At 41.1% G+C, this 12,527-nt stretch overlaps 1 protein-coding gene across 41 annotated transcripts in view; it reads left to right on the top strand.

The window, feature by feature from the left end:
- LOC139746171 (uncharacterized) overlaps positions 1–12,527 on the top strand; it is a 254,221-nt gene that overhangs the window by 36,903 nt on the left and 204,791 nt on the right. For 22 of the 41 annotated variants that reach the window (XM_071657068.1, XM_071657063.1, XM_071657058.1 and 19 more), the window contains one exon: positions 7,125–7,148. The exons of the other annotated variants lie outside the window; for them this stretch is intronic. In XM_071657068.1, the coding sequence (XP_071513169.1) occupies positions 7,125–7,148 (24 nt within the window). The remainder of the gene's footprint in view (positions 1–7,124; positions 7,149–12,527) is intronic. 41 annotated transcript variants of the gene reach the window in all.

The following is a 12,527-nucleotide window of genomic DNA, read 5'->3' on the forward strand; positions in this document are numbered from 1 at the left end:
GAGAAGCATTGAAATCACCAGAGATGCCATGCAAAAGACGTAATCCAGAGGGGCCTGAGTATATGTCTGTAGAGAATACATAACACCATCCACGCAGGAATGGAATGGTGCGTTGGTATGGGGCAGTGATGGCAAGAAGGGTATGTATGTTGCTATGAATTGATTATGGCAAGAACACGAGATGTCTATTGACAACACAACAAGATGGAAGGAGAGCTATAGCAATCATTGCTCGCATTATGGCCACCACGGAAACTCGTACCTGATAAACGGAATTTTCTTTTAATATAGAACGAAAAAAGTGGAAAAAATACCCTGTTGTGTGTATATTTGCGTGTGTGAACGTATGTATATACATGTGTATGGGGGTGGGTTGGGCCATTTCTTTCGTCTGTTTCCTTGCGCTACCTCGCAAACGCGGGAAACAGCGACAAAGCAAAAAAAAAAAAAAGAAATATATATATATATATATATATATATATATATATATATATATATATATATATATATATATATATATATATATATATTCCTATGAGTCCACGGGGAAGATGAAACACTTTTAAGTTCCCAAGTGCACTTTCGTGTAATAATCACATCATCAGGGGAAGACACTAGAGAGAAATATAACAAAGTCAGTTGATATACAACGAAGAGACGTAGCTAGGACGCCATTTGGAAAACATGTGATTGTCCAAGACAGACAACGAGCGTATCATATACTTATTATGTGGACAAGGTCTGAATGAGAACTCTGGAAGAAAAGGGGTATTGGTTAGCGTTCCCGAGCATGACGCGTTCAACGGGCCCCCGCTCAGGGTCGAGCGCATTGGTTCGAATCTTGGTTGCGGCAGGCGGTCCACAGTCAACCCAGCTGTTCATCCACCTCTAGGGGTTGGTCGATAAAAAGGGTACCTGAACATGAACATAATGAACTTAGTGTCATGTAGACCATGTAGGAAAACGTATCCTGCAGACCACCGAACACGAGAGTAAGTGTCACGCGGACCACTGAACACAAGAATAAGTGTCATGCAGACCACCGAACACAAGAATAAGCGTCATGCAGGCCACCGAATACAAGTATAAGTGTTATGGAGACCACCAAACAATAGAATAAGCGTCATGCAGACCACTAAACAAGAATGTGTCATGCGGACCCCCAAACAATAGTGTCGTGCGGACCACCAAACAATAGAATAAGTGTCATGCGGACCACCAAACAATAGTGTCATGCAGACCACCACACAGTAGAATAAGTGTGTGTCATGCGGACCACCGAACACAAGAATAATTGACATGATTAGACCAAAAACGACTAATTGGCATTAGAGTAATTTGAGTCATAGCCGAAGGAATTAGCGAAACCTGATGCCAAAATAACCTGGGCTGCAGATTTGAACTTCCATGTTGTTATTGATTGGCTGGAGCAGAGGGATGGGTTCTGACTGTAGATAGAGTATTCATCAGGGAGGAGAATGGAGCTGGCGACGAAAGATAACAGCTCTCAAGACTAAGTGATCTTTGTGATTCATTGGATCTGGCGATGAAAGATAACAGCTCCCAAGATCAAGTGATTTATGTGATTCATTGGATCTGGTGATGAAAGATAACAGCTCCCAAGATCAAGTGATTTATGTGATTCATTGGATCTGGCGATGAAAGATAACAGCTCCCAAGATCAAGTGATTTATGTGATTCATTGGATCTGGCGATGAAAGATAACAGCTCCCAAGATCAAGTGATTTATGTGATTCATTGGATCTGGCGATGAAAGATAACAGCTCCCAAGATCAAGTGATTTATGTGATTCATTGGATCTGGCGATGAAAGATAACAGCTCCCAAGATCAAGTGATTTATGTGATTCATTGGATCTGGCGATGAAAGATAACAGCTCCCAAGATCAAGTGATTTATGTGATTCATTGGATCTGGCGATGAAAGATAACAGCTCCCAAGATCAAGTGATTTATGTGATTCATTGGATCTGGCGATGAAAGATAACAGCTCCCAAGACTAAGTGATTTATGTCATTCATTGGATCTGGCGATGAAAGATAACAGCTCCCAAGACTAAGTGATTTATGTCATTCATTGGATCTGGCGATGAAAGATAACAGCTCCCAAGATCAAGTGATTTATGTGATTCATTGGATCTGGCGATGAAAGATAACAGCTCCCAAGATCAAGTGATTTATGTGATTCATTGGATCTGGCGATGAAAGATAACAGCTCCCAAGACTAAGTGATTTATGTGATTCATTGGATCTGGCGATGAAAGATATCAGCTCCCAAGATCAAGTGATTTATGTGATTCATTGGATCTGGCGATGAAAGATAACAGCTCCCAAGACTAAGTGATTTATGTGATTCATTGGATCTGGCGATGAAAGATAACAGCTCCCAAGACTAAGTGATTTCTGTGATTCGTTTAGCCTTGTGCATGTGTGAACCAGACACCGAGAAGAGTTTAGCAAATAACGTGGTACTATTTTGAGATATAGAAGTAAATAATTCGTTTCTCAGATCATACATTGATGGCGATCCATGTAGTGCTTAATGTAGAAGTGAACGTGAAATGTTATACATCGGCTGAGTGGTGAAAGCTGTCCATCCAGACGGTTCACACTGGAAAAAGATCACCCGCGAAGAATGTAAACACCAGTTAGAATGAAAGATACACTGTAGATAGAGAAGTAGTGAGTTCCCATGAGAAGGAAGAATGAATGAAGAAAACTACGAATGATAAGGAAAGAAACCCAAAGATATTATATACACATACATGAAGTAGGAGTAACGGGAAATCAGGAATTATACGAAATCAGAGATTACCTCCTTGATGGTGGGAGAGAAAGTACGTAAACGTGTCTATGGAAATTTGCAATTTATTGATTGAACAATATAGATGGGTAGTCTGCTCAAAATTTGTGAGAGAGAGAGAGAGAGAGAGAGAGAGAGAGAGAGAGAGAGAGAGAGAGAGAGAGAGAGCCAGCATGTTGAAAATAAGCTCATATATATTGAAATATTGGAAAATATATTGAGGGAGATTGGTCATTCCAGAGAAAATTCAGTTCCAGCTCCAGGTGGAATCGCAGCCACATGTGTCACCAAGACGAATATAGCAGTAGCATTACAGATGATGTTTGAGGCATAGTCGAGATGAGAGCAGAATAGCAGACATTCACATATTGGCATATGTAACACTTGACACACAAAGTAGGTTAGCAAATGCCTAAATAATACTTGCCATTGAGCTTGACCTCGATTGTAATAAGTCTTTAAAAGAGTGATGGAAGAATTGGTCATAAGCCATGTTTTAAAAGAGTGATGGAAGAATTGGTCATAAACCATGTTTGAAAAGTGATGGAAGAATTGGTCAGTAAGCCATGTAAGCAAGAATGGCTTCATTAAACGAAGGCCAACATAGATCTGTGCCAGAAAAAAAAATGATATAAGGCAAACCCAATTATTACCTCATTATAATAAGGAAGTTTAATCCAGGGGAAAAATAATGAATACTGTTTGCCACGACTTTGCGAAAGCATTTGATAAATTGAACGCACGATTTTGCCTGGAGAAGGTTGCAGAACATAACATTAAGAAAAGGTAGAAATGAACGCACGATTTTGCCTGGAGAGGGTTGTAGAACATAATATTAAGAAAAGGTGGAAATGAACGCACAGTTTTGCTTGGGAAAGGTAGCTGAACAGAACATGAAAAGGTAGAAATGAACGCATAATTCTTCTTGGAGAAGGTTGCAGAACATAACATTAAGAAAAGGTAGAAATGAACGCTCAATTCTGCTTGGGGAAGGTTGCTGAACATAACATGAAAAGGGAGAAATATGAGTCGAGGATTTTCTAACGTGACCCAGGTCAAAGTGTGGTAGCGGAGAGAACCATATCTGTGGAGGGTGTTCCATCTGGGGGAACCACAGGGGGCAGTGTTGACCCCAGTGCTCATTGGAATGTTATCGGACATCAAGGGCAAAGTGCGACAAGGGGGCTTTGCTGATGACACCCCAGAGTTAGTAGAATGTTTGGATGAGAAGTTGATGTAAGAGGACATGCGAAAAGACTGAGACTGACACATCTGTATGGGCTGAAGCCAACCCGATGGGATTTGATGAAGGTCACCCAGAGGAAATCTGTGATTCAGCAGGGACATTGATGGAAGGTGGAACAAAGTGGAAGATTTGGGTGTCATGGTGGAACACAGTGGAAGATTTGGGTGTCATTGGGAATGAGAAACTTTCAAGATTTCAGAAAGCGTATTGAGAAGGTATCGCCAGCATGTCAGGTGATGAGTGGTATGATTCTGAGAATTTTCTCGACAAGAGAGAGAGAAAAAAACATTGATGAAAAGGTTTACAAACACACACACACACACACACACACACACACATATATATATATATATATATATATATATATATATATATATATATATATATATATATATATATATATATGAAGTGAAGTGGAATACTTCTGTGTTGTATGGTCTGCAGTGAAACAAATGGTAGAAATAAACTGAGAATTCAGAAGCACCTCATAAGTAAAATTGAGGGGGATGGAACAGCACAAAAAGCTGCAAGAATTGCAATAATATTTGAGAAAGAAAAGGAGAGAGCGAGTCATAACATATGGTAATCTGCGCTTGGCCACCAATTGAAGATATAAAGCCTCACTACAGGGAAGATACAGAGTTGTTATTGTCTTTGATAATACTGTGGAACAATGCTAAATGTATCGGGACAAAAGTGTATGATAAACCCAACCAGGAAACACAAATGAGTGATCGGTTTAGTTGCCAGAAACATGTCTGGGTGGACGAACTACTGAGACACCTTAACGAATACTCTTCCTCCTGGCTGAAATTAGTCGCCGATGAACCCAGGTAGATGATTATGTAAAGCGGGTCGTTGCTCCTCACACAGAACGTGTGCTGACTGTCTTAGACACGCCATTATGGCTAAATGTCTTGTAGGTTAGGTTAGGTACCTCTCTCTCTCTCTCTCTCTCTCTCTCTCTCTCTCTCTCTCATATAAAATATAACTATAATTTTTTAATGCATGTTTGCCATTTCCTGCCATGTCGAGGTAGCACCAGGAACAGACGAAAAAATGGCCCCTATCCACCACAGTCAGGCCCCAGAGACTTTTCCTTGGTTTCCCCCCAACTGTTTAACATGCCCTGGTTCACCTCATTAACAGCACTGTCCCCTGTAAAGTACATCACTCCAATTTGTTAATTCCCATGCACATATTTCGCCCTCTACGTATAGGCCCACAGCACTCAAAATCTTATTTACTACATCTCTCCTTCTCCAGTTAGGCCTCCCCATTCTCCCTGTCCTCTCCACTTCTGGCACATATATCTTCTCAGTCAAACTCTCCTCACTTATCCTGTCAATATTTCCAGTTTCAGCACACCCTCTTCAGCTTTCTTAACCATTCCCATGACCACGCTTCTCTCATGCCCTATTATTACGTTCCCGATGAACCCATCTCACGTCACACATTGTCCTCGAATATTTTTTCCGACATGGTCACCCCCTTTCGTACATTCTTAGCTATAGCCCATGCCTCGCATCCGTCCCAACACTGTCAGGCCTTCAAACTTACCCAGTTTTGCCCTTCCAAATAGCAGTCTCTCTTTCCGTACATTCCTCAATGCTCCTAAACCCTTCGCCTCCTCACCCACACTGAGTCATGCTTGGCTTCCGTGGTTCCATCCACTGCCATATCTACTCCTACTTATCTAAAACACTTCCCTTTCACACTCGCCTCGACGAACCTGTCTTATTTCACTGTTCTGCCAAACTTAATGACTACTTTTGTGCACATTTTTATCGAGTCTCGCCTGTCACACTCTCCCAACCTCAGACACCAACATCTGCAGTTTCTCACTAGAATCTTTCACCAGCGCCGTGTCTCCAGCAACCAACAACAGACTTACCTCCCAGGCCTCACTCTCCAAGACCCATGCATTTACTTTCCTTACCACCCTATCCATAATAAGCAAATTAAACAGCCATGGTGACACACACCCCTGTCGCAGAGCGACTTTCACCACTCGGTATAAACTCCTCGCTGCTTCTAGGAGCATTCTTCCTTCACCATATATTCGTAACACCTCCCTTAAGGCATCTCTGTCAACCGTATCCTATGCTTTGTTCAGATCCATGAATACCACATACAAATCCCTCTGGTAAGTATTTGTCACCCATGTTCTTCAAAGCAAATGCCTGATCCACATCCTTCCTTCCCTGTCTGATATTCTGTGCTTGCCTCCACACTGTCACCTCTCCTTGTCATATATAGTCATCTTTATCCCCCTGTTGTGTTTTCCATGGTCAAGCATTACTCGAATGAGATTCCATTTTGACCCACAGTTTTTATTTTCTTAATACCCATTATTAAAGAACCTTGTTCAGGTCTTACCATTTTCTCTCTTGTTCAGTAAATTGATTATTTTCTTAGCTGGATGCCTAAGGAAAGAATACTCGTCATATGCATATGGATATCTGCACTAAAGTAAATTATAAGCTGCTGGCATGTCAAACTTATGATTCATACAAATTATTCGTCATTTCAGTATCAATTTACTGTATGTGTGTGTTTGGTATTTGCATGTGAATCAGGTCATGGCCGTACCATGGTTTTATTCTATACATTTTTGGGGTTGAGGGTCTTGGGGCTGCAGTAAGTGATATGATTATATTGATATTGAATTTATTGCCATCTTTGTATGGATTAGGCATGTTATCTTTTCAATTATGTGGTTGCATGCCGTTGCCTTAAGTTGCTTCCTGTACCTTGATTGTCTGTAGAAACTTGTCCTGTGTTTGTTGGGTTTATTAAGAATTGTGTCAGTATAGTTTGTATCTAGATTCCACTAAGGTGTGATGTGGCCCCTTGCGAATATTGGCTACGGGGGCATGATGATATTGTGAATACATGTCGGGGTTGGGGGGTTTAGGAACCCCAACCCTTTGGAAAACTTGAATCGCACACGGTGCATGCATGCACTTGGTGAGCCCCCATGTAAATGGGAATGGAGTTGAAGATAATAGATAGATAGTACATGTGCATTTCTTTTTGTTTCATGTCTCTGTCTCAGACACCTGCCTGTACAATAACAAAGGTAGGAAGAGTTAGTTTTGCTGTGATTTGGGATATGTGTTTGTATGGACACATTTCTTGAATATGTTGTGTCTTTTGGTTTGTTTCTGTGGAGCCATTTATTGTATGTCATGACTACATTGTTGGCCTATCTTATACTGCATATATATATATTTTTTTTGTATCTCTCATCCTTGCTTCATCTCTACTATTATACTATTACAATCTCTCCCACTTGGGTGCAGCTGCCTCCCTTATTTAGATTTCTTGAATACAATCTTTAAAAATGAGAATATGAAATTATTGTTTTTTGACGTCTAACTAAACCATAAATTCACTCCTTGTGTTGGACCGAAGATTCTTATTATAGAAGTGCTTAGCATTTTGCTTGCAGTCATATTTGCATTAGTTGGCTGCACGTAAGTAGCTGTAGTCTTAAGCTAAGGCATTCCCTTCTTTTTTTTTTTTCTTTGCTTTCCTTTTCCATGTGTGTACGTAAACCTCTTCGAAGCGCCATGATATCTGGTGAAGTTCATACCGTTCGAAAGTGTCCAGCGACCCCTTGATATGTCAGGGCTTGATGTAAGGGCTCCTGGGAGTGCCCACGTTGTTCGTCCAGCCGTAATTGCCTCTTAAAGAACTTAGTAAATGACTTCGTTAAAACGGTAGCGTTGTGTGATGTGTTGGGTCGTAAATACATGGTATGTATAAGGTTGCTGAGGGGGAGGGAAAAGAAATGAACATCAAGTTATTGTTGGTGAACTGCATTTTTGTTGACGTACATAATGTGTGCTTGCTCATGCCTATGCCCTATTTAGTGTTCAAGATCTGCACACCCAGAAAGTCTCTATAATTCAGCTACATTCAATCCGTGAAGAATGAACAAGTTTTCACATTTATTAGCAGTCACTTTTAGGAGCAGTTTGATCCCACTTAGGAGCGGTTTGATCCCTAAATCCCTTGAGGCCGATTGTTTTAAGTAATTGTTGATAAATGAAATGCGCTTTTATAAGACGGGACTACCACAGTTTAGACGGGGGTGAAGTGCGATTTGTATGTCTGTTGTTCCATTGACTGCATTTATGAAGACATGGCTGCTACGTAAAAGTAAAATTCACTTCATTGTACATCAAGTTCACGTTATCAGTCCCTCTTCAAGGTGAGGCGTAAAGTCATTGGTGTAGGCCAGTCACTTACTACTGTGTGGTCGCTTTTTAGATGTGGTTATGCCTAACAAGATAAGAGGGAAGTAGAGCTAGAGATGTGGTTATACCTATCAAGTTAAGGGGGAAGTGGAACTAGAGATGTGGTTATACCCATCAAGATGAGGGAAGTGGAGCTAGAGATGTGATTATACCCACCAAGATAAGGGAAGTGGAGCTAGAGATGTGATTATACCCACCAAGATAAGGGAAGTGGAGCTAAAGATGTGGTTATACCCATCAAGATAAAAGTGGAAGTGGAGCTAGAGATGTGGTTATACCCATCAAGATAAGGGAAGTGGAGCTAGAGATGTGGTTATACCCATCAAGATAAGGGAGGTGGAGCTAGAGACCTGGTTATACCCATCAAGATAAGGGGGAAGTAGAGCTAGAGATGTGGTTATACCCATCAAGATAAGGGAAGTAGAGCTAGAGATGTGGTTATACCTATCAAAATAAGGGAAGTAGAGGTAGAGATGTGGTTATACCCATCAAGATTAGGGAAGTGGAGCTAGAGATGTTGTTATACCTATCAAAATAAGAAGTAGAGCTAGAGATGAGGTTATACCCATCAAGATAAGGGAAGTGGAGGTAGAGATGTGGTTATACATCAAGATAAGGGAAGAAGAGCTAGAGATGTGGTTACACATCAAGATAAGGGAAGTGGAGCTAGAGATGTGGTTATATCCATCAAGATAAGGGAAGTGGAGCTAGAGATGTGGTTATACACCAAGATAAGGGAAGTAGAGCTAGAGATGAGGTTATACCCATCTAGATAAGGAAAGTGGAGCTAGAGATGAGGTTATACCCATCAAGGTAAGGGAGGTGGAGCTAGAGATGTTATACATTAAGGGAAGTAGACCTAGAGATGTGGTTATACATCAATATAAGGGAATTGGAGCTAGAGATATGGTTATACCCATCAAGATAAGGGAAGTGGAGCTAGAGATGAGGTTATACCCATCAAGATAAGGGAAGTGGAGCTAGATGAGCTATTTGCATGTCACCTGTGATTTCTTTTTTTTTTATGCCAGCATTTGTAATTACTGCCGTAAAGAAGCACACAACTGATAAAAGATAAGGGCAGACTTAGTTAATGGGCGGATCCACCATTAGCCTATTGGAGGGTTGAAATTCAGCAGGGTAGACACCCCCCCCACACACACATCTTACGCTCGTATACGCATTTATGATCGTAATTGATACGTATTACACGTTTTTCCTGTCTTGCCGCTAAACGCTTCATTGATCGTAGGTCATTTAGTTTTGCTGTTTTCTTCTTACTATGATTGATAATGCTGATGGTAGTGTACTTTCTGCTGTTATGTCTTCATATTCAGCTGACAGATACTTGTTTTACTCATATATATATATATATATATATATATATATATATATATATATATATATATATATATCACTAATCAACAGTAGTGAATGTTTTCACTGCTAATGTTTTGAATGCCAATCCTATACCCATATTCCTTCTTGCCTTTCTAATGAGCCAAAGTTTTTTTCTTTCGTTGATTTTTCCTCATCTTTTCCTCTGTCCATTTTCTCTATGTATGTATATATCACAAGATGCATGTTTGTCATATACTGCTCCCCTAGTTGTACTAAGGTGGTGGGGCTTACTCATTCGAGTCCTGCCGAAATGTATGCTTGATACTTAAGTTGATCAGAAAACTGGTCGTTAATCATTCGTGTATGTTGATACAAACTCGTCAGATAAAGCGGAAAAGTCATTCACACTGAATAGATAAAAGATTTGAGTAGGAAATTGCAATTTAATCTTACCTGGGACTAAGTCCCATCTTTATTGAGAAGTAAAAGTGTAGCTTTTTGTGCTAAAGGAAATTTTTAGTTGCCATACACTTGGTTCATGCTGAAAATCCGAGTGATCTGTTTTTGTTAAGGTATGGGATATTGGGCAATGGATGACCCCATTACTGAAGGTGTGCATATGTCGTTTATATTTGGCAAAGTTTTGATCCCATTGGAACATGATGTTATTCAGGACGGTTGACCCATTAGGGACGATAGAATACTTGCTGCCGGTACACATCTAAACATTCAACTCCTCTGTGGCTGGTTTCCCTGGGAAGCATTTTCAAGTGTTTGGGATGTGCCTAATTCATGTCGTATTCAATGATCCCGTTCATTTTGAATATGTATCTCCCTTACCTCCATTAATACCTCTTGGGCGTTCATATTTTTATGAATTTTGGCACTGTCTGAGGCTTCATCTTCATGTTGAATGCAGTTTTTTTTTTTTTTTTTATAAGTGCTATGAAATAAAGTCTTATGAACAAAGAACAGCTTCCCTTCACCTTTCTTTGACCGTGGCCAGTGTGGCTTATCCATACTCCTTCCTTCTGCAGACATATTCATCACATATGTAACTTCTGGTGGCCTTCACCTTCACCCTTTTAACATCAACCCTTGTGCTCGGCTTGTCTCTAGCCAGGTTTTACCACAGCTCTTTTGTTCTTGGTCTGTGTACTTCATGTGTTACATCTTTGAATGTCTTAACTCCAAGTGTCACCGTGGTATTTACCTCACCGAAGTAGTCGTCAAATGTGTCCTATGCAGAGCGTGCAGGGCGGGTGATTATTAAGTGTGCTCTGTTGTATCTTCTTTATGGTAGTTTGGTCCGTGTGGATGAAGGGTCTGAGGGTATGTTGAAGTGATGGTTGTCTGGTTGTGTCGATGAGGGTTTGTCGAGAGCGTAAGGGGGATAGTGTGACTCGGGTGTGTCTAGGGAGTGTGGTTTTTTGATTGGTGTATCCCTGTTGGGTTGGGAGGTCGGGTTATTTACTGCCTTTCATGTTATTGTAAATGTTTTGTCTATGCTATATTTGTTGTGGGGTAGAGTGATCTCTTGAGTAAAGGTTACTGAATTGAGGCATGGGCGAGCTTTTCATATCTACTTCTAGTACTGTTTTATGGACTGAGTGCCAAGCATGTTTAGCTGGAACTGGCTTATTGGGAGGATTCGTTTCGTTGTGAAGATGTTTGGTGGTCGCGGGTGCTCGGCATCCTAGGATTGTTCCGAGTGCCCTATTTCGTGTGGGTTACTCCTTTATTATGTATGCTCGGGAGGGGGTGGAAAAAGAAACTGTTCATTGTGGAGAGGATCAATTGCTTGTCGAGGGTATCTCAATTGAGATTCTTTTTCTCGTCTGAATCCAGTTCCAGTTAATGTTTTGATGGCATTTCGTTTGTTTGTTTTTGGTGTTGGGAGGGAATGTCATATGTGTGTCGTATGTGATGACAAGAACGGTTGGTGTTTTGCTCAGAGAGAGACACTGTCCATTCAAGGTGACTGGTGGTGGTTGTGAGCTGGATGCCTGTCTCTCTGGGGTTCACAGAGGGATTGAAGACTTGTGTGGAGATGGAGACATTCTGTTCTGGGTCAGCCACTGTGTTTCAAGTTTCCGCTGCGGTGTCAGGGTGTGATGTGAGGTTACCGTCATATGAAAGGACCTTCTTAAGGTTTGCCTGTGTTAATGAGAGGTCGTGTTGGAAGAGGTTGAAGGAAACTGGAGAAAGAAATCTTCCCCGGGAACTTCATTTTATAGCTTTAGTCTTGTAGAGCTGAACCCATTGCGAGTGATTCTGGGAGGATGGCCAGCAATGAAGTCGGCATACTGGCACGGTGGCCAGCTGTGAAATAGGCTAGCCCCTTTTTTGTCATTGTTGTGGAGGATGAGGTTAAGTATTCTTTGTTTAGGGACGTGTTGGGAGACGGTTCGAGATACTTCGTTGGACTACTGCCACAAGGGCTTTGCGGGATGGGGGATGTGGTTGGTTGAATCCGTCCAGGATTTGTTATATGACGTCAGTATCTCGGATGGTGGGATGAGTGGTTGGGTTTGAAGCCTTGCTGTGTGGGCGAGACAGGGACGTAGTATTTGATTCGTATGACTTGCTTTTTACATGTTTGGATACTGAGGTTAGAAGTGATATATGGCGGTAGGAGTAGCGGGAATTGGGTGGTTTTAGGGTTGGTATTACTATGGTGGTTAGTTTCCAGATGATGGCGCGATTTCTTTGTGTAGGCAGTAGTTGCAAATATCTCAAATGGGCCATAGTGTTTCATGTGATAAGTTTGACATATTGTCAGGAACTGTATTTCGGCAGGTGACCTCAGATATGTATCATTCATTATAACTTAATTTAGTATTTATCAGTTTCTT

Source organism: Panulirus ornatus, chromosome 64 (assembly GCF_036320965.1).
Source record: "Panulirus ornatus isolate Po-2019 chromosome 64, ASM3632096v1, whole genome shotgun sequence".
NCBI classification, from domain to species: domain Eukaryota; kingdom Metazoa; phylum Arthropoda; class Malacostraca; order Decapoda; family Palinuridae; genus Panulirus; species Panulirus ornatus.